The 23,371-nt window shown below is 39.5% G+C and overlaps 1 protein-coding gene across 1 annotated transcript in view; it reads right to left on the bottom strand.

Annotated features, from left to right (window-relative positions):
* Positions 1-244: 244 nt before the first annotated feature.
* The window catches only part of LOC136874271 (dendritic arbor reduction protein 1), a 509,855-nt gene continuing 486,728 nt past the window's right edge, over positions 245-23,371 (bottom strand). The window contains exon 4 of the mRNA XM_067147895.2: positions 245-2,710. Within this exon, the coding sequence (XP_067003996.1) occupies positions 2,520-2,710 (191 nt within the window). The 3' untranslated portion in view covers positions 245-2,519. The remainder of the gene's footprint in view (positions 2,711-23,371) is intronic.

Here is a 23,371-nt window from a genome sequence, read left to right as displayed (position 1 = left end):
ACCTCTTACTAATTTCTGTGCAGAGAATGAGAAACAATGATTCAGTTTCTAGAATGTCAATAGGCTAATGTTAAATAGTATCAATAATTATTTCACCAGGGAACAACACCTTTGCTACGTTGTGAATACATTAAGTACAAAACTTACCCACCAGATATCGGTAGTGAGATCAAGAAAATAACACTGTTTGGCTCTCGATCTAAGAGATATTTTAAAGAACATACCCATTTTGTCAAATATTTTAACACTTTAATTTTCGTAACAAGACGTATAAACATTTCATGTATAAAATAAATAAAGACCATAAAGAGCACTTTACAGGGCACCGTTCATTTTCCTGGAGTGTCATCCTAAACTGAAATTCTTTCGAGGAAATATCCAAGGGACTTCAGACTGTTACATTTTTTTTTCCGCAACACAAATTATTCCTCACATATGCTGTGCTCAAGCACTTGTCCCCTTTCATGAACAGTCCGTGCTTATCTATAGGAATGCGGGCTCAGAAAGCTTGGAGAATCTCCCATCACATCATGTTCAAAATCGTTAACTCTATAAGGTACATCCTTAAGACACTATTGCAGACAGTATAATACTAATTTGAGAATATTTGAAAACAGCACCGTAGAAGTGCTCTCTATGGTCATATTTTTATAAACTGTCAACTTCTGGTAATTTTCATATACAAATATATATTGTAAAGCAATTTATATACAAATAAGTTATTTCTTTGATAAACCCTGAATAAAATGTTTCTTTGTGTTGTTAAAATACGTAAATTACTTTATTGCTTTTGGAATGTATCCTCTGGACTCTGTGTCAAGTAACAATCGTTATTTATTGCTTCTGGAATGTCGCTGACAGAAGTGTAAAGAACAGGTTTCAAAATAAGTAGATACACGCTTTTGACGTTCAACATCAGACCCCAGTCAGTTCCCAACCCTGTTAATAGTTGTGAGCGATTTGTTAGCGTATAAATATAAGACCTATATTATACAACGTAACATATTCAAACATTTTCAGCTTGGTATTGACTTATTTTATGACTGATTTTTATATAAAATAGTACAAAAAATGCTTACATATAAAAGAACACTAGCACACTCTATAAGAGAAAAATGATACACACCATCATTAACAAAATGAACACATACTCTGCGAAAAGTAAAGCACTCTATTCGCAAAATGAAGATTTATATTATCAAAGAACATGATTCACTTTCGCTCACACCCTTTCACTCTTTAACAATATCGAGTCTCTGTCTCTATTTAACAACACGCGGATACTTCGCTGCATATTGGCACTTTGGCTTTAGAAATTTCTAACAAAAATAAATCGATCTTGTATATAATAACATATTCATTTGCTAAGGCACGGTGTTCAAATTTAAGACACTAATAGGTTTGGCACGTTGCTAATGGTAAAAAAGATAAGTTGCAATAAACCATATATTTTGTGTCATAGATAGAGCCTAACATGACTGGCAACACTAAATGTCATTTCAGCTCTTATCTGACCTTATTTTGCACAACAAACTTTCTATACATAAACAAAACATTTGTCAAAACCGTGTGTTGACGACTATACACAACGCTTTTATATTGCAGTCCTATACTTGATTATATTTATATATCTTCATCTCTTAACACTTTCTCTTTGTCGTAACAACTAAACGTTGGTTCTGATTGCCGACACCTTTGGCAGAATGTAGTCATCTCACTGTGTACGTTTATGTCATGATATAAATTACAACTTTCACCCGAAAGAACTTGTACCAAATTTCCGGTGTGAACAACCAAATTAGTATGTAACTGGTCGATGAGTGCCAGATCCACAATTCTGTGCTGAGATTATAGGTTGTATTCTTTAAATATGAGTGGAAAAAGAGTAGGCGATTTATGAGAATCCATTAAAATTGCATATCACAAGAACCTCAATGCAAACAGTTCATCGAAACACGATGCAAAACATTGAATAACAAAAACTAGCTAATCCTCGTGTTTCTTGGCATGCTGCCAAAAAACGGACGTCCTGATGAATTTAACAGGTATCCTTTATTCGATTTAAATCTCTATTTCAATACAATATCAAGAGACAGTTGTTAAAATATAAATATATACTACATTTTTAGGAAGCAATGTGAATCACGAGATAATATATTGTTAGACCAATGATAAGAGAACATTTTCTTGCCAAGTTCAACCATTATTTAACGTCGGAATATGATTTTTACTAAAGTTTGAAAAAAATGATCTGTATAATGCTCTCCATTTATGTAAAAGCATTAGTGTGATTTCAGCACGAAATGTTGTCCGTAGAAGTTTGGTACATGTTCGATGGGTGACAGGACGTGCATAACTGTATGTAACCCTGATGTTGACATTGTTGAGGGTTCGATGGCTCTTGAAGTTGATGGGCAATCGATTCTCTCCATTTACGATTGCACTTACCACGTGGTAAATATGGAATGGTACGGGTAACTAGGAGATCACTGTAGTAGCTCGCTGGTGCTTGGTCGTCATCACTTGGGAGCTTTGGGCATGTGTCGCTTCATGTGCAGTGCTAAGTGGTCGGAGCGAGCGAACGAGCGCTCGCATACTGAACACTTGAATGGCTTGGCCCCTGTATGCTTGCGGTAGTGACGGGTAAGCTCGTCCGAGCGCGCAAATCGCCACTCGCACTCCGGCCAGTGGCACTTGTACGGCTTCTCGCCTGCAACAAAGAAAAAATGCATTTGATTAGAATGATAAACTCAAATGTTAATCACAATAATATTACGGGGAACCTTGTATGGTCCTTGGACGTATGAAAAGTGACCTTTCTAACTTTCACCCATCGTAACCTCAGAGACAAAATAATGCTCCCAACTGAGTGAGTGTACAACTAATAACTTTATTACTTGTACTCCAGCTATCATCTATCCTCTTCGAACTCATTTCATGAACTCGGTTCACCTAGATCAGTGGTATTCAAAGTGTGGTACGCGTACCACTAGGGGTATTCTAGGTCATTTCAAGGAGTACGCAAATTTATCGTAGTTTCTCTGTTTTCAGTGAACACTTCAGAAAAGAGTTGAGTCTGCACATTTTCAATAAAATTTTGTTTTTACTTTTGTGTTTTTGTCTACCATTACACAGAGTCCTCTTTCCTAAATATTCATTCTAAAATATGTGTCAGTTTGTACCTTCTATTGACAAGGCATGTAAAAATGTTTACTTATTCTGCACTGCTATTTTTTAATTTGTTGTTTAGAAATCCACTTATTCCTTCAATTCTTTTCAGTAGCAGTGTATTTAGTACGATAGTAATTGTTGCACCGTTGCTAGGCAATGAAAACCTTGTAGTTTCATCCCATGAGATCGCGTTGTCTGCAAAGGGAACAGAAGAAGACTCCAATGGTCGAATAATTGAGCTATCGTTAAGCTATGAAAATGCCAGGAAGATTCCTCCGGCCATTGCTGACCGCTCAGTTTTGGACTTCTTCTACAAACGTTGCTCCGAAGGAGGTACGAGGTTTCTTTTGCCCAGCGGCGATATATAAAACACATTATTGTCATTCTTGGGGAACAGGATGATGTAGCGGCTTAGCTGATTGCCTGTATTCCCGACGCCCTTGGTTTGATTCCTGGAGTTACTGGGGTGGGATTTTCAGTTTAATGGTACGCGACTTTAAATCCCCAAAGAAATTATTGCTGGATATCTGCTTGAGAGCTTTAGATTGGTAAGGTTTGAGGCTGTTTGAATGAAATAATTCCGTTGGCTACTGACTCATTAAAGCACTCCTGAGGGATACAATCTCCACACCTGCACCTGCAACGGCCGTTTTCAATGAAAACAAACTTGAAGTGACATGATTTATTTTAAGAAATCAGTACAACGAAGACAAGTTAAGGGTATCTGGATTAACATTCAACGAAAATTTACTCTGGAGAATGGAATACACTGTTAAATCGGGGTGAAGAAATTATTCTGCTAGTATTCCGACCGCATTCACTGCACCAGGAAATGTTCATAAAGCAAAGACAGATCGATGGCTTTCTTTAAAAACCTCGTAAGTCCGAATACTCTTCCTGTCCATTATATTCCTTAAGACTGGTCACGCCTTCCAGTCACATATTTATATGCAGTCCAAAAGAATAATTTTCGTTATGGTCATTTTCCTCTGCCGATTGGTAAAGGAAAATGAACCTTAAGTACATTATACTGTAGGAGTGTGTAAATTTGCCATGCAATCAACATCCCTTCAATACGGTACGGTAAGGACTATTTTCCTTTAGACATTAGCAAAGGAAAATGAACACAGCTAAAATTATTCTGATGGACTGCATATAAATATATGTCCGGGAGGCGTGACCAGTCTTAAGGAATATTGTTGTAACCAAGGTTGAAGTTTACAAAACACAACTTTTATTTGCTTCACTTTATAATATTTACACAAATAACTGAAATTTATTTTGAAGCAAAAAGGAATATTGAATCTTGAGAAAAGTCTGTCTTTATACAATATGTACAGGTTTGCAGTCTTTATATACACTTCTATCTTGAAAAGATAGTCTTCGTGAATTGACACTTTGATAGTCGAGAACTATCTGGCACACTAACATCAATGTTCATGAGAGTCCTTGTTTGTTGAAGTGCCTGAATTCCTAAAAAGCAAGTTCAATTGATTGAAGAAATTCCACCTAGCGAAACTAAGGGAGCTTGCATAAATTAGGGAATGAAAATGGCTTGTAAAAGAATTACGGAACATAGGCAGCGGAAACAGGTAAGGGAGCGGTGACCAGAGGTGAAACCTCGTACTGCCAGAAATTCAGTCCACCTGGTCGAAGCACATTTTCAAGAGGAGTAGCCTCCGTGCTCGACGTAGGGTGTATTCTGGAGCTGGACACCGGGGCAAGTGGGCAAGTGAGCAGGCCGGGAGCTCCTATTTATAGTACACTCGATGGTCAGGCACGCGCACTGAGGGCTGCGCGTCGAAGCTAGCAGAATGATACACAGGCGCGCGTGCAGCTGGCTGGCGGAGAGAGAAGGGAGCGCCGGACATACAACAAATATAATGGGTAGGAAGAACATTTGGACATACGAGGTTTTAAAAGAAAGCCATCGAGATACAGGATACGGACCGTACCCACGGGCACGAGAGCTCACTGATATCACTAGACCGCGGCAGTAATAGCTTAGAAATGCAAACTAATTTGGTTATTAGGAAGTGTCGACTGCAGTATGTACAGTGTGGCCAACGAGTGCTTCATATTTTAGGCACATGTCCCGTCATGTATTCCGCACAGGATAAGATCACTCATTATGCAATTTCATTGAAGTACAGGCCACCTAACTTTAATACTACCTAAAATATGTTTCTATCAAACACGGGGGATTATTAGTTTCGAAATGTGTGTGAATTTATCTATTTCTGAGGTCTGAGTTTTGAAGGAATTTACGCCGGATCTTGTGCTTATGGATGCCGAAGCAGATCCGGAAAATATTCTTGTTTTCAGCTCTGAAAGTAGCAGGTTTAAGACGCTCCCAGCAACGAGTAGAGTCATGCGATATAAAGGTAACAAAAATAACAAAATGGGTTCGTAATTTTACGGAGGCCAAGGCAGTAAATATCGTATTTCTCCGTTAATATCCACCGTATCGAAAACCTGCACGTAACGAAAGTTGTTTAGAATATAATTTCCGACATTTTACGTTTCGTGCGACTTTACTGCGTAAGGAAAAATGAGAGATTTTCACGATTATATTTTCACAAATTTTCAAATATCCCTGGAAATATCTGTACATAACAAAAGTTACAGGAAAGGCCATTCCCGATAATTTATGTCTCATTCATTTTCACCGTATAAGATACCATGATTGATATATTCTCGAATTGAAGCTTTCAGGACGTGGTCATGAGTGCCACCTAGCATCAAGCTGAGGTTTTCCATACAATATAATGATAACAATAATAGACCGACTCCGTGGCTGAGTGGTCAGCGTACTGCCCTCCGGTTAATAGGGTCCCGGGTTCGATTTCCGGCCGGGTGAGGCATTATAATAGCTCGGACTTGGGGACTGGGCGCTTGTGTTTGTCCCAACACTCTTCTCTTCATATTCAGACAACACACCTCACTACAAATTACCTCGCTCCCACAATCCCACAGTTGTGGGAAGAGCGGTAGAAAATGAAGAAGTTAACGATAACACTAATAACAATGTATTGTACCAAACGGATAAAAGCAAACAGAATGTTTAAAATACAGCAGATATCTACCAGCACTAACCGAACCGGGGTACAGAATTAGTCGTACATCATGGAGATCGAACCGCGAGTGGTCGGTAACCGAGTCCTGAATACAAGTACTCTGGGATCAGGATAACTGTTTAGTTTCACCGAGCAACAAGTAGCATTTTCTCAAACTATAATATATAGTGATATATTTAATTGCTCATTGCGGGGATCATTAATAGAGCACTATAACAAATACGTAGGGACCTTGGCAGTAGTTTGTTTTCACCACTAAAAGGTAGCAGGTTTTTTTGATTAGTTATATTAGTACCACGAGTAGAATGGTACAAAATATTATGTTAACTTACATTATGTTAGCATAAATATAGGGTCGGTCGTGCACTTTCTGACCCAGTGAGGAAAGCAATGGCAAACTACCTCACTCCTCGTCTTGCCTAGTACGCTTCATTTTGGTGCTGCCATTGGTTTTTGCGGTTTCCTTATAACGACATAGCATTTGGTGGTGCTATTTGAAGATCCAACCAGCCTCTGGGCTGATGACCTAACAGACAGACAAATATGGAGCTAGGTAATACAATGTTGTCTACCCATCGATTAACTATGCATATTATTTTATGTCCCTATATACATAGCTATAAGTCATCGATAAAAATGTACATATATATGTATAGTTTGAAAATATTGCATTGTATATTTTTATATGCAAAACCATGTAACCTGGAATCGTGAAACCACGCAAAGCAGTTGACTTGTTCTTTTCTTCTCCGAACTCGGACCACCTCGACAGCAATCACCTGCTCCAACCACGTGACTAGACAAACATTCCCGACTATCAAATAGCAACTTTGAAAAATACACTGTTTCACAATTTGTTCTTGAATATAAAACCAGCTGTGACGAGCAGCACGATGAGCGAACGAGAATATAAAGCGAACGTTCTTGGCCAACATCATAAAAATCTTGCTGATAAATCACAGGTAAATGCATTACAGCAAACACTGGCTACATTAAGACCTCTTAACATGCCATGCAGGGTGTTCTCCGTAGTAGGGCTTTAAAACAGTGACAAAGTACTGCTATTTGTTTAATGACTCTGCTTGTAAAGAGTATCGTTTTTCACAGTATTGAGCAATTAATTGCCTTCGTCCTCACTCTCCGGACAGCATACCTCATTCCTGATAGCATATTAATTTCTGAGTCTAGCTCCTTGCGTTACCCACGAGTCTATTGGCAGGAGGGCTACAGCTTGATATATGGTAGTATATGCAATAATAATAATAATAATAATAATAATAATAATAATAATAATAATAATAATAATAATAATAATAATAACTGAACTGGAAATGGCTTATCAACTAACCAAAGACGTTTACAACAAAAAGTCCATATCCTCAGACATCATTGCACTGCCATACGTCCAGGGGCTAAGTACGCAGCGGAATGTCTTGCTACGAACAAGAAATGCCTAATAGAAAACTTGGAAATTAAAGAAAGAAAGATGTTAAGGGCAATTCATGGCCCAATTAAAGAAAAAGATGAATATAGACATCAGCAAAACCATGAGTTGTATTATCATACCCAGATGATCCCCGATGTCATACTAAGGCGGAGAATTGCATTTTTTGGCCTCTTGCTATGAATGAAAGCAACACGATTACTGAACCTGATCTTCACCTATTTTAATGATAAGAAGACCCAGCCAAATTGGTTTAAAGGATGGAAAGGGACCTAGAGGAGATGGTTCACTTACGAAGGTATACAAGCACGCAACCCACTCAGGAGGAAACTAAACGACCAGGATTTTCAAGAACGGCCAAAGATGAAGACAGCAAAGGCGTGGACGGACGAAAGAAAAGAGCAGCACTGCCAACGAATGAAGGAGCACTGGGCATAGATCAAAGCCTTGAGAGGACAGTTGAAACAACTTGGTCCTTAGTAGGCTGATACGAACAATAATAATAATAATAATAATAATAATAATAATAATAATAATAATAATAATAATAATAATAATAATAATAATAATAATAATAATAATAATAATAAAGTAATCAACTCAAAGAAAATTAAAATAAGCTGGCTAGAAGAAACTAAGACGGACTTCCAAGAAACATCATAGACATCATAGAACGCGGAGTCTTCAGTAGTCTACAATAGTAGCCAAGCACAAATTCGTGGAGAAACTAGGAAGAAAACTGGTAGGAAGTGGTGCATAGAACACAAGATGCAACACAGTGCATTCATGAAGAAATAATAATAATAATAATAAAAACTGAACCAATATGCTTACAGAAGGAAATATCGTGTACTACAAAAGAGCAACCACACCAACGAATCTAATCTTCAAATATTTCTCGTGTATTAACCAGAAAGAAAGCTCTCTCTGTTGATCGGTGTTAGAGTGTCGGCCTCCGGTTCCTAAGATAGCGAGTTCAACGCGAGGCAGAGGTTGTCGAATCTGAAAAATTCCGATCTGGCACTCCTTACCGTACGTTGTCAGCATGAAAAAGATCTCTGGTAAAACGTTTGGTATTTATCCGTCAAAATTCGTTAAAAATCAGCCGCAGACCCCCAAGAGAGATCGGTTTACTCTGCCATCTAGTAGATTAATATTGCTACTTGGGTATTACAATAACTAACGATGGCAGAAGTAAAGAGGACATCAAATTCAGACTAGCACAAGGAAGGGAGAGCTTTCTTGAGAAATTTGCTCACTTCGAACACTGATATACGAAATAGAAAGAAGCTTTTGAAGACTTCCGACTGGAGCATGTCACTGTATGGAAGTGAACATGGACAATAACTAGCTCAGAAAGAAAGAGAATAGAAGATTTTGAAAGGTAGTTTTACAGACAAATGCTGAAGGTGAGATAGATAGATCAAATTACGAACAAAAAGATACTGAATAGAATTGGTGAAAGGAGAACGATTTGGCAAAATGTGATAATAATAATTTCTTGTGGCTATTTCTAGCCGAGTGCAGCCCTTGTGAGGCAGACCCTCCGATGAGGGTGGGCGGCATCTGCCATGTGTAGGTAACTGCGTGTTATTGTGGTGGAGAATAGTGTTATGTGTGGTGTGTGAGTTGCAGGGATGTTGGGGACAGCACAAACATCCAGCCCCCGGGCCTTTGGAATTAACCAATGAAGGTTAAAATCCCCGACCCGGCCGGAAATCGAACCTGGGATCCTCTGAACCAAAGGCCAGTACGCTGATCATTCAGCCAACGAGTCGGACGCAACATGTGATGGGAAGAACAGATAAAATGATCGACACATCCTTAGACATCCAGGACTTGTTGAGTTGGTTTTTGAGCAAAGTGTATGTGGTAAAAACGGCGGAGGTTGACCAAGGTATGCATATGACAAATAGCTTACTGCAAATGTAGTAGTTACTTAGAAATGAAAAGGTTAGCACAGGATAGGGTGGAATGGACAGTTGGCCCAAACAACACCATCATTATTATTATTATTATTATTATTATTATTATTATTATTATTATTATTATTTATAATCGCATTACGTCGCACCGACAAAGATAGGGATAAGAGCGGGCTAGGAGCTGGAAGGAAGGGCCGAGGCCTAGATTAAGGTACAAGCCGAGCATTTGCCTCATGTGAAAATGGGAAAGCACGGAAAATCATCTTCAGGACCGACGACAATGGGTTCGAACCCACTATCTCCCGCGCGCCCATAACCTCATGGTCAACTCACTCGGTATTATTATTATTACACTGATGTCTGATGTGAGGTTTCACTGGAGGAATGTGAGATGGCGGTGACCTTCCGGCGGGCCAAGGCAGAAGAAACCTTGTCTCGTTATCAGTGTCAGAAAGAGCGAGGACGTACCAGAGATAGTGGAGGCGACGTCGGGTGCGCGTTATCTCATCACCATTCGCCAGGTGTCGTCAGGTCACTGGCCGGCTTGCGGACCTCGTCCATCAACCAATTGGCGTGCGTCGCAGGACACGTGTACACGCAAGTGCGTGAGGACACGACAAACAAAACATGCGGAGCGCAAGTCGGAAGGTCCTGCATAGGAATAGGGATATCATTTCTGATTGGTGATTGCAGACACGGAGTTTCGGAGACATTGCGAACATCAACAGCCACAGGCTGCAATAAATCGCCGGTGATTCATTCTCATGTTACGCGCACAAGATATGATATACGTTCCGTACAGTTCTTCCTAGTAAAATATGCAGCTGAATATTCAAGCGTAGACTTTGCTAAATAAACCTCAACGACAATAAAACAATGACTTTAAACGAAACTTCTATGAGCCTGAAGGACAGCGAAATCAGCATTCCGAGAGCACACTCCACAGTCGTATTTTTGAAAATTTATGAACCAACTATTCTTAGAAGCCGCTTGGAGTATAAATTGGAATACGTAGAAAGATGAAGGTATTATTTGTTCCTTTATTGGTCTCGCCATCAGTCCTGCGACTGGTATAGTGCAGCGTTCCTAATCGCCCTAAACTAAGCTAATCATGTCTACATAACTAAATACACCACATTGTGTACCATATCCTAGAGCCAGGACTTTTAGATACTAAAAGGCGAGAATGTAAATAAACTTAACTAAGAACTGTTGTCTACCCGCTCTTTCGTTACGTAGCGGGAATAACATAACTTTTAGGGGTTCTAACAGGCCGGGACCCTAATATTTATGCAAATACCATAAAAGAACTGTTGTCCGGGTGGAGGATACTAGTCATATCCTTGTCTCGGCCTTCCTCTACTGTCTAGACACACCATCCAAAGCAAAGTGAACAATTCCTAGATGTCTAAAGGTAAGTTCCATCTATCTCTCACTTCTGTTCAAAATTTCCAAATAAATGTCCTCCTTCAATTAACTACAGTGTTAGTGAAAAGACCACTCATAATGTGACTTCCTTCTGTCCATTGTGTATTGTTAGTGTACTGATTTTGAATTATTAGTCGAAAAGAGAGAGAAAGAACAGATTTTTCGTATTAAAAAAAAGCAAATGGAAAACAGAAAATGTATAGATTCATAAAATTATACTACCTTAAAGGAATACGATAGTTTTTAAGACACTTGAAACCTGGCGTATCAATAAAGCTCGTAAAAATCAATTAAACGTGTAGCCTAAAACAATGAGAAAAATGTGACAGTGAGTTAAAGCGTTGTATATTTCTTCGACATCTTCAGAGGAAAATATCAAAACTGTGATAATGATTGGAAACACCCATTGGTAGCAAACTCCATAGTATGAAGGAAAAATAAATGAGAACGCATATAGGAACGAGTATGGGCAATCGTTTTTTTAGAGAATTCATCAATCTCATAAATATAGCTCAAATAGTTTCGGAGATATTCAAGATTTATTGGGAACTAACGTGTACACTACCCGGAGAACAGGAAATGTTTTCATCGTGAATAAAGAGACTCTCCTCTGCTTAAACGTAACTCGGACAGTGTGATGTCCGTCTACTTTCCTGACTGCTAAACGTCCTTACTTCGGTTCAGAGGGTCCCAGAATCGATTCAGGCCGGATCGGAGATTGTAACTATGTATGGTTAATTCCTATGAATTGGGGACTGAGTGTTTGTGTATGTGTTTGTATCAACACATTTCTCTTCATATTCACACAAAACATCACACTGCTAAACGCAGTGAATACATTCTTCCGTATAAGGTTGCGTCAGGAAGGCCATCCCGCCGTAAAACTGGCATACACAGTTCGCACCCGCATTCCCACCAGTCAGGTAAAAGTGGAAGAAGAATGCTCTGGACAGTATGATTAAATCATGACCTATTTATAACGATTCTCAAATATACGTTAACATTACCAGATTAATGCAGATTACGAATATTGATCCCCGCCTTCTAAAGACGCTGTTAGAAAAGCGAAGATAGCCTTGAACCGGCGGTAAATGTCATGACGACCATAAGAATAAGCCCGCTTTGTTCTGGATCTTCCGGCGCGCACTTGTATGTAAATACCAACGAGTTTCAGGAGTTCCTCAAGTCGACAAAACCTTCAACAGCTGGCAGACGATCACGACAATAGCATTGTTCTCTTCCTTACGGCGAGCATTACTCCGTAAATATGGGAAGAATAAAGACGCTCCAGATGTAGCTAAAGCCAACGTGACTAACATCTCATTCGCTCCGCTGATTTCTGCGAAGTATTTCAGATTAAGAGTCGAATTTCTTTATGTTTATTTCAGAATAGCTGTCAGTGCGGGTTACCTTAGAGGATGGGAATAATTTTTGTCAATAAATTGTTTCAGTTTGAGATTATCATAGTTACTTTCTCCTGGAATCAGAAACTGTTTAGAAAGGGCATATTGGCGGTTTGATTTCGGCACTGTCGGGTGGTATTTGAAAGTGTTAATATAGGCCAACCTCGTGTCGGTAGATTTACCAGTACGTAGTTAGTGGGACGTAAACCATTATTTATTTATTTATTTATTTATTTATTTATTTATTTATTTATTTATTTATTTATTAATCCGTTTACCGTCCAGGGTTGGATTTTCCCTCGTACTCAGCGAGGGATCCCACATCTACCGCCTTGAAGGCAGTGTCTTTTGGTTAGGGATACAACTAGTAAGGAAGACTTGTACTTCGCTCATGCGGCCTCACCTGCTAAGCTGAACAGTGACCTTGGGGAGGGATGAGAGGATTGGAAGGGATAGACAAGGAAGTGGGAAGGAAGCGGAGAAGTGACTGGAGAAGTGAAAAAAAAAAAAAACGGAAATCAACTTCAGATATGGCTGAGGTGGGAATCGAACCCCCTGTACTCAGTTGACCTCCCGAGGCTGAGTGGACCCCGTTCCATTCCTCGTACCACTTTTCAAATTTCGTGACAGACCTGGAAATCGAACCCAGGCATCCGGCGGTGGCAGCTAATCACACTAACCACTACACCACAGAGATTGACTTATTACTATTAACGGAAAATAAATTGTTCATTTGGATTTCAATGTCCATTTTGATCTTGTAAGTTTTTAATTTTGTTTTATACGTAACTAAGTGTATATTTTTAGTTTTGTAAGGTTTTAGGATTAATATTAATGAACAATTCTTAACAATTATTCCCAGGAATTATAAAAGTATATTCGTTCACGTTTCACCTTCTTGAAATATATTCACTCATATTCTGCCTTGTTTAAATTATAGTTAGCTGTTTTAAAGGGACTACTGTATTTTCTTTTTATTTGGGTCATATTTTACTTTGATTACGTAATAACGGAGTACTTTATACGGCATAATTCCCTTCATATTTTCAACGTATTAAAGATTAGATAAACATCTTAGCCCTAGCAAACGAAGCTCTTCAACTTTTAAAAATAATATTAAATGCAGTATTACGTCGTTCCGCCTGCGAAAACCGCTTTATGATGACGCTGTGGTAGAAATACTGACCCGCAGCACATGTACCATGTTCAGCCCTCAGCCCGAAATCTGGTTGGGACGGGATCGTTGCCTGATCGCCTGATGAGTTGAAGTGTGACTAATCGCGTGATCTGGAAGCATAATAAGGTACATTGAGCTCTAATTCCAGGTAGGCCAACTAATGTGAGGGTGGTATGTAAGAAAGGAGTAAAATAGCGATTATCCTGCTTCAGTAGTTTAAAAGTACTGAACCGTAATGAGTGTCAAAACTACGACAATGTAGTCAGAGAATAAGAAGACTGGGCAACATCTCTTTGAGAATATTTACGATCCTGAAATGTGCGCTGACAAGATAAAGATTTTGTTGCTTCCAGAGAGCTATATTTATTCCTGACTGGCTCTAAATCACCTGCTGTCTGGTGGTAGAGTGTGTAATATGTACAATACTGCATTTCTCTTCACTACTCACCCTCCAATTTGGTATTATTTTCTAAAGGACGAAGCATGCATAATATTTGAGATCTCTAGAGGAGGCTATTAGATTTCTAGCATCATGCCATTAAATCTGCCTGATTACATTTCCTGATGGATGCAGTAGGCTACCATATCATCCATCTCTTGTCCAGAATAAATTGTAGTTTCCACCGAAGTCCCAGTCTCATTCATAGCTGTGACGGAAGCTGCTGGGTGCTAAGGTATGGGCGGTGTTGAGTGATGACCAGAGACCGGATGCTTAGACACTGCTAGGTAAGAATGCAAACTTACTTAAGCGAGTAACATGTATATTCTACCCTGCACAACGGTTATGCTATGAAATTTGGGGTACGGCCTATAGAACTCCAAGAATTTACATCACACTCACTACATAATGGAAGAACGGGTTGTATGACACTTCCTATTAACCAAATTAGTTTAGATTACCGCCTAAAAATCCGATGTCTAGCGATGACATTCAGAGCATGACCAGTGCATCTAAATTTTATGAAAGGTGCTACAATAGCACTTTCTAGCCCAGTGAAGGAAACAATGGCAAAAAATTTCCCTCCTCATCCTGCCTAGTACGCCTCATTTTGGCATCACTATCGCTTTCTTGCGGTTTCCCTATAACCGCATATCCTTTGATGGCGCTATTTGAGGATCCAACCAGCCTTAGGGATGACGACAAAAAAACAACCAAACAAACAAACAGCCGGGCTGAGTGGCTCAGAGAGTTAAGGCGCTGATCTTCTGACACAAACTTTGCAGGTTCGATCCTGGCTTAGTCCGGTGGTATTTGAAGGTGCTCAAATACATCAGCCTCGTGTCAGTAAATTTACCGGCACGTAAAAGAACTTCCGCGGGACTAAATTCCGGCACGTCGGCGTTTTCGGAAACCTTAAAAAGTAGTTAGTGGGACGTGAAAATAATAACATTATTACAAAACAAACAAAATAACTTTAATAAGATATCATTTTGTGTCATTTATACATTTGTCGTAAATAGCTTGTCAACAAAACAAACCGCACGGCGCTCTAAACCTGATGAACGCTGGCCTGTCAACTGACAGTTGCTCAGCCAGAAATACGGCAGGTTACGAAGTGACGTGTGGTCGGCATTTATTCTGAGGCTCTCTGGATCGGAGCCGCTATCTCACCGTCAGATAGCTTCACATTCTCACGTAAGCTAAGCGGACCTCATACCTGCTCTCAGCTGTTGATGAAATGAAATGCCGTATGGCTTTCAGTGCCGGGATATCCCAGGACGGGTTCGGCTCGCCAGGTGCAGGTCTTTCAATTTGACAACCGTAGGTGACCTGCGCGTCGTGATGAGGATGAAATGATGATGAAGACAGCACATACAACCAGCCCCCGTGCCACTGGAATTAGCCAATTAAGGTTAAAATCCACGACCCGGCCGGGAATCGAACCCGGGACCCTCTGAACCGAAGGCCAGTAGGATGACCGTTCAGCCAACGAGTCGGACTCAGCTGTTGATAAAAACCACCGATGTGACCAAGAATAGAACCCGCAGCGTCTGGGTAGGAGACAAGCTCACTGCCGCTAGACTGCAGGGCCGGCAGCTTCTAACCAAGTCGGTCGCAGTTCAAGTCCAGGACAAGTCATGTAAGATATTTTAAAGTGGGACGTAACATCCATGTAGTTAAGATTCAATGAAAGACCGCACGTTTCATGGCCTCTGAAGAGTCACGCCAAACTGTATGCTTGCTTGCAATCTTGTTATGGTTACAGAAGTTCACGCGTTGTCGGGATAAATCTCATTGCGCAATAGACTTGTTGAGCTATAGGTCTACCAACTAACGGCTGCCCTTGTTTGTTTTTTTATTTTGTTTTTTTCTGCCAGAACTGTTGCTGACATTATATATAAGTTCACGTGACAGACGACCGAGCAAACAGCTGCAAGCATGCATTCGAGAGATACTGGATTCGAACCACACTGTCGACAGCCCTGAAGGTGGTTTCCCGTGATTCCCCTTCTTCACACCGGAAAACATCCAAAGAAAAGCAGCTCAATTTGTTCCAGATGATTTCCGGAAAAAACAATATTTTACAATTTGCTTTACGTCGCACGGACACAGATAGGTCTTATGGCGACGATGGAACAGGAAAAGCCTAGGAGTGGAAAGGAAGCGGCCATGGGATTCGAACCCACTTTCTCCCGGATGCAAGCTTACAGCTGCGCGCCCCTAACCACACGGCCAACTCGCCCGGTTCTAAAAAAGAGTAGCTTAATGAAAATGTTGCAGCTTGGGCAGGAAAGACTTGGCAGAAAGGAGACGAGCTGCTTGACTAAGTGGTATGTTCCCAGCTGTCAGTGGAGAGACGACGTGGATTAACATTAGTTAGCGAATAAGTTTGAGTGGTGTATTAAAAAGTAGGAAAGATAAATTTGGAATTCAAGGGGAGAAATTGGAAATTTGTAGGAAGAGGAGTGAGGAATTGGACGAATTTACCAAGGATAATGTTCAATAAACTTCCAAATTCTTTGCAATTATTTAATAAAAACCTAGGAAAACAACAGCTAGGGAATTAGGAAATCGGCCACCTGGGCGACTACCATAAATCTAGAACAGTGGTGATTAATTGACACCAGACAGCTGCTGGGGCTGTACCGTAATTAAGGCCACCGTCTCCTCCTTCCCACTTCTAACGTTCTCCTATCCCATCTTCGCTATAAGACCTATCTGTGTCGGCAAGACGTAAAGACAAAACAATTAACAGATGCTACTTCCTTTTCCACCTGATAGCATTTTCACAGTTCTCACATGCGTGAATAAATCCCTTACCAAACACTGAATTAAATGGCAAGTGAGAGGCAGACTCGGAGATAGAATACGGGACTTCCCAGACAACAAAGCGACCACGGCTCATCCCGAAGACATACAGATTAAGTGGTGAGGCACGGTCAGCGTAGCGAATCCTTCCGGCAGTTAATATTGGCTTTCTAGACTGACGTGGCTAGGTAGCTCCGAACTTGTTCTTATGTTAGCTGGTTGGACCTGGCAATAATCTTTAGATCGGAGTAAGAAAACCTCCCTTGCCTGACCAGAAAGCGAACCCAAGACCTCCGTGAAAGTGGCAGACGTTTTACCCCTAGACTGCCAGGCCAGCCTCCCAGCTAATCAATGCGCTGGCAAACAAAACTATAACGCAGCATTAAATATTTTTAGGCAGGACTAAAATACCATAACGATGAAATTTTATTTTGAAATATTAAGTTAAAATAATGAAACATAATTGATTTTCATGGATTACAAATGTTTTTAATGTTTTAAACATTTTATTTTATTTCCTTATTTTATGTAAGACCTTATGACATTTACTACACAACAACAGAATTTTTAAAAAACGCATTAAAATCATGTACAAGTGCTCATATTTTACTATGCAGATAATCAGGATCGATAATTACTTTTAAATTCAAGGTAAAACTAACGATACATCAGCAAGAATATAAATCCACCTGAAATTTGTGTCGTCTGTTATTAATGATAGCAATTTGTGCTCATTTGCATGGCGGACTGGCGTTCAGCAGAAAGGCCAACTTTCTAATATGGTATGAGTGCAAAGTAAATATTACAGCATAAAGTAGGAAAAAGAGAACGTGACGGCTCCAGGGCCTAATTATTGACCTGACCATAGTTGGCCACCAGTGTGTGTTTTCGGTATTTTAACAACAGATCCGTATTTCACGAACAGTGTTTGTTCACTATTTGGATGGCCCTGAAACTTCAATTTTTAAAGCGAACAAATCTTCATTAAATTAATAATAATAATAATAATAATAATAATAATAATAATAATAATAATAATAATAAGTAAACCCCGCATTTTTAGGCAGTGGTAGGTTAGAATTCGAACTAATTTGGCTATCAGGAAATATACTCTAGCCCGCTCTTGTTCAATGGAGTGAAAGTAACATAAATTCTAGGGGTTCTGATGGACTGTGCACCAGATGCTTATGTAAAATCACAGCATAACCGTTGTGCAGGCTGGAGAATACTTGTTACTCCCTTCGGTCACTTTGCATTATAACCTATTACTGCCATAAATTCCTGGCCCTAATAATAATAATAATAATAATAATAATAATAATAATAATAATAATAATAATAATAATAATAATAATAATCTCATTATAATGGCAGAAAAATTATAAATACAAAATAATATTTCAACAATATTTTTTTTTAAACTTCGCTCCAGCTCGAAAGTCTAAGGTGTAAGATAAAAGACTTCGTCCAGTGAAGCGTTATCTGGAAAAGTGCCCATAACACTGGCAGCATTTCCTCGCTGGATAGCAATTCCTATCCGCTGTCTTTACAGTTTCAGCTGCCGAAATTCATGCGTTTTGATCTGTGAGACTTGCGCATCAATTTGAACGTCTCGATCTCGCAACAGACTACCAGGCAGCGAATATCAACTCTCCTAGGAGTTAAATCAAGAAATTCATGTTGGTGTATTAGACCACCGCTCAAGTACACCGATTTGCTATGCATAAAAGTCAACCTAACCCCGGATCTCGGGCACAATTTATTATGGTACCCAATTGATCACTTCCTGTGCCTTGAGGGTTTAAGGCATGCCAGGTTACAAACCGTAAATCTGAAAGCCTATTAATTATAAAAAGAAGAGGAAGATATCGATGCCTAAGAAGCAATACCTTGTATCTCACAATGCCCTTCGTGTACATAATTTTCCTTAACAGTCGTCATGCCTCCCCGCCCCGTGTGGATATGCAGTCCATCAGAACAGTTTGCGTTCTGTTCATCTTGGCATGCCTGCGTATAAAGGAAAATGAACCTTATACACAGTATACCAGGTTAATTTCTGGGGATAAATGCGGCCGGCCATACTCTACCCCACTAAGTACCGAGGTTACCGTTAGTGAAAGCCCTTCCACCACTCCAAGGGCCTTCATAGCCTGTACGGAGATTACTGTAGGAGTGCGTAAATACGTCACGCAAACGTACATCCTTACAATAGTGTATTGTGAGGTTCATTCTTCTTTACACGTAACAGTGGGAAAATGAACGCAACGAAGATTGTTGTGATGGACTGCATCATCCACATGTGGCTGGGAAGCGTGACCTATCTTAAGGAACATAATGGATAGGAAGAACATTGTGAGATGCGACGTATTACTTCTTAAGCGACGATATACAAACTATATCTGAAGATCTCAAATATAAATAATATGCATTTCAGGTAAACATTCTAGGTGATTTACGGAGGGGAATCTGCAAAATCGCCTGTCAATGAACAGGTTAATTACGCTTTCCTCCACGTGAAGCCCCTGTCTACTTCACTGCCTTAGGAAAAACAAAAAACAATAAGTGAAGCGAGACGTCACTAAATTCGTTCTTTCCAACAGCGAGCTACATACGAATTAGCGATTACATCAGCTAGGCCCACATATCGCCAGGAATATGCCATGTAATGCCCACTTTCGCGGAGGTATAAGAGAGTCACTGTATTTTCACCGACTTGATTGGCAAGTGTTTGGGTGTCGAGCGCCTAATGAACGATCTTATCGGCACATGGAGTTTCTAGACAATAATTGTACATTATGAAGTAAGCTATGAGGAATGCTAACGACATGCTCAGCGGACTAACAAGGCACTTGTTACGTTCGACCCACTGCTGAAACGTCTGCACTTCCGCACAAAGTGATTATATACAGGTGCTCAGTCAAGCTGGAGATTAATTTTGATAATAGGTTCCATCGATAACTGCGCACTATCGTTGAGGAAAACAATCAAATTTCTTTTGCTTTGCGACTTCGCGGTGCAATTAGTAACGGAGCAGTGTTACATAATTAGACAATACAAGAAGCTTACTCCGCCCATTTAATTCGTTAACTTCACAACTAGCAATTAAAAGCCGTTCTTTCAATAAGACCATAGATGATAACTCTTGTTTTATGGGACCTAATATCCAGGCCATTGGCCTGTTATAGCCTAATAGAATTTCGGTGTTTCAGTTCTAGTCAGTTCCCGCTCTCTTGTTCTCAAGGGTTGCAAGATCGAATCCCATTACAGTCGATGGAATTTGAGAAGTCTATCATGAAGGAGCGTGTTAGATTCCATTTTAGGACAAAGTTGAAGGGATATTGAACACGTATTATTATTATTATTGTCCGGTTCCTTGATTGAACGGTCAGTGTAATGGCCTTTCGTTCAGAGGGTCCCGGGTACGATTCCCGGCCAGATCGATTATTTTAATCTTAAATGGCTAGTTCTCTTTGTACGGGGACTGGCTGTTTGTGCTGCCCCAAACAACCCTGAAACTTATACACCACACAAAACACTAGCCTCCACCACAAAAACAATTTCCCAAGTATGAAATATGCCGCCCATCCTCGTCGGAGGGTCCGCCTTAAAAAAGCTGTTAGACTAGAAATAGTCACATGAAATTACCTTATTATTAGTAGTAGTAGAAGTTGTAGTAGTAAACATGGTAGTCCTTCGGGTTTATACTGTGAGAAACAAGACAAACAGAGGTAAGAACGTAAAACTTCAATAAGGTATTGCTCCACATTCTCGGAAATAAATATTATTATTATTATTATTATTATTATTAATAATAATAATAATAATAATAATAATAATAATAATAATAACATAGTTATAATAATCATCGCTTAAAGTTCCCACACATATTTACACATATCGAAGAGCCGAAATTGTGTCTGCTGGTCTGCGCTGTATTCCGGAAACGAACGAAACGTAAGCCAAGTTTCCATATTTAAATACCCTAAAATGCCATCTACTTCAGCCTAGATTACGTCCGCAAAATATAAATCGAATTGATATTAATACGTTTTTGTGATTATAATTATTATTATTATTATTCGAACTTTCAATGAAGCATGTTTTAACTGTACTTTTGTTTAGTGCTGGTATTACTGAGGTACTCAACCTCAAATACGTATTATGTGTGCAGCAATAATAATAATAATAATAATAATAATAATAATAATAATAATAATAATAATAATAATAATAATAATAATAATAATAAATGTATTAGGTCATTCAACCTGTTCGAGCATCGCATTTTATTCAGTCTAATATTTTTACTTCGGATCCTGTCTAAAAAATGAGCAACTTTTGACAATTCCCAGAAACTTCAGTTCTGTTGCTTCAATTGTACATTCATCCCGATTTTGTTTCTCAGCTAGATTTCACAGTGCTGATTAAATCTCAACAGGGTTTCCATTCGGGCATATTTTCTTCCTGGGCTATATATTGCCTGATATCTAACGATGATTTTATGAAATCTTTATCCTTTAGAAACCAGGGACCCCGTTTGTAGAGTAATCATGCAGAGCCCGCATATTTAGGCAGTGGTTAGAATGTGAACTTACTGAAGCGAGTACACGTATATTCCAGCCTGCTATGAGATTTGCATAAACAGTAGGGATTACGGTATATTAGAACACCAGAATGCATGTTACTCTCGCTATATTACGGAAGAGTAGAATAGACGACATATTAGCGCTCGTAGTGGTGCTTAAGTGAAACAATGCATTGACTCACCTTAGCGATTTTAGTGATAGAGAAAGGCAAATTGCTAATCTAATCGCCCGGGTAACGATGAATAGAAATGGATAGTATTTTTAGGAATAAATAAAGAATATACTGTATTCTCATATTTTATTACATTTTATTTACCTAAAATTCATAGCTCATATCCCTAGGATGTTTTCAGCACTGAGTTACTTGCCTGAAGGACTAGAACTGTGGATTTGATAGGAGTGGGAAGGAGGCGACCGTGGCATTAATATATAGTTCCAGCATTTGCCGGGTGTAAAAAAAAAAAATATATATATATATATATATATATATATATATATATATATGTGAAGCATGTGCTGCGGGTCAGTATTTTCCCCCTCACAATGCCACATTGCGGTATTTCGAGGCGGCGCGAGGTTATATTGAACGGTGTTCGACCGGGACGGGCTGTATGGTTCACAATGTAAACTTGTGTCCTCATCCCGAGGTGGTGCAGCTCATTTCAGGTCCATCACCAATAGAAGCGAGCTGAATGACAACACGCCAGCCATCCGGTCCCCATGGATGACACAGTTCCACTACGTGGGCGGACGATCAGAATGTTGGCATTGAAGAGTGTAGCGCACCAACTCCACGGCATGGAGATAGGGAATATTCGATAGACACATTTTGACATCGTCTGCAACAACACAGTCTGGCTAAAAATGTGTGTCACACTTATTTTACGAAAGAATATGTGAGAGACACCTCCAGTGGTACAGCCACGTCAGACGTGCTACAAATGTCGGAACAACATCAATTTTATAGTCGATGACAAGGTTAACTTAAACAATTTAATCTGATCTAAAACTTGTCAGCTTACACTCAGCTGACGATAGATCAAAACTGCGTTCTGCAATCTGAAATACAGACCCTTCACGACGTTAAGAAGAAGAATAGAAATATTTATATTGTTGTGAAACGTTTCTTAGCAGACCATAAGAAAATTGTGCAGAAAGTTGAAGGGCTAAAGGGCTCGGAAAGGTTTTCAAATTGTGAGTCTTGGATAGCTTTATTAACTATAAAAGTATCGAAAAATCACATCCGGCCAAAATGCAGTTTCGGTAAAGCAGCCTAAAATCGCTTCTTTCATTACTCGCTTTCTTTTTTATTCAAATCCTAGCTAAATTAACTTATTTACATAAGTGTTCCTTGGTTCAATACCCTCAGGCGTTTTTTTTAATATTTTGAAATGTGTCCAAACCGAATGTAGTTATAAGGACTTAAGTGAAACTCTACATTAACTCACATTAACACTCGTAGTGGGAGAAAAGGGCAAACTGCTAATCTAATCGACCGGGAAACAATGATTAAGAAAGAGATTGTAATTTTCAGGAATAAATAAAGAATATGTTCTCATACTTTATTTTATTTTATTTACTAATATTCGTAGCTCATATCCCTAGGATGTTTTCAACATTGAGTAGCTTGCCTGAAGGGACTAGAATTGTGGATTTTTTAAAAATTACTTTACGTCGCATCGACAAAAGGGCTAAGGGTGGGAAGGAAGCGGCCGTGGCATTAATAAATATATAGTTCCAGCATTTGCCTCGTTTGAAAACGGGAAACCACGGAAAACCATCTTCAGGGTTGCAGACAGTGGGGTTTAAATACCCTATCTCCCGAATGCAAGCTCACAGCTGCCCGGCCCTGACTGCGTGACCAACTCGCTCGGTAAGAAAAATAATAAAAAGGAAATTGCCCGGAATCT

This window comes from Anabrus simplex, chromosome 5, assembly GCF_040414725.1.
Source record: "Anabrus simplex isolate iqAnaSimp1 chromosome 5, ASM4041472v1, whole genome shotgun sequence".
Classification (NCBI taxonomy): domain Eukaryota; kingdom Metazoa; phylum Arthropoda; class Insecta; order Orthoptera; family Tettigoniidae; genus Anabrus; species Anabrus simplex.
The sequence above is the reverse complement of the archived record's forward strand: the minus strand, read 5'-3'. Positions and strand labels throughout refer to the sequence as shown.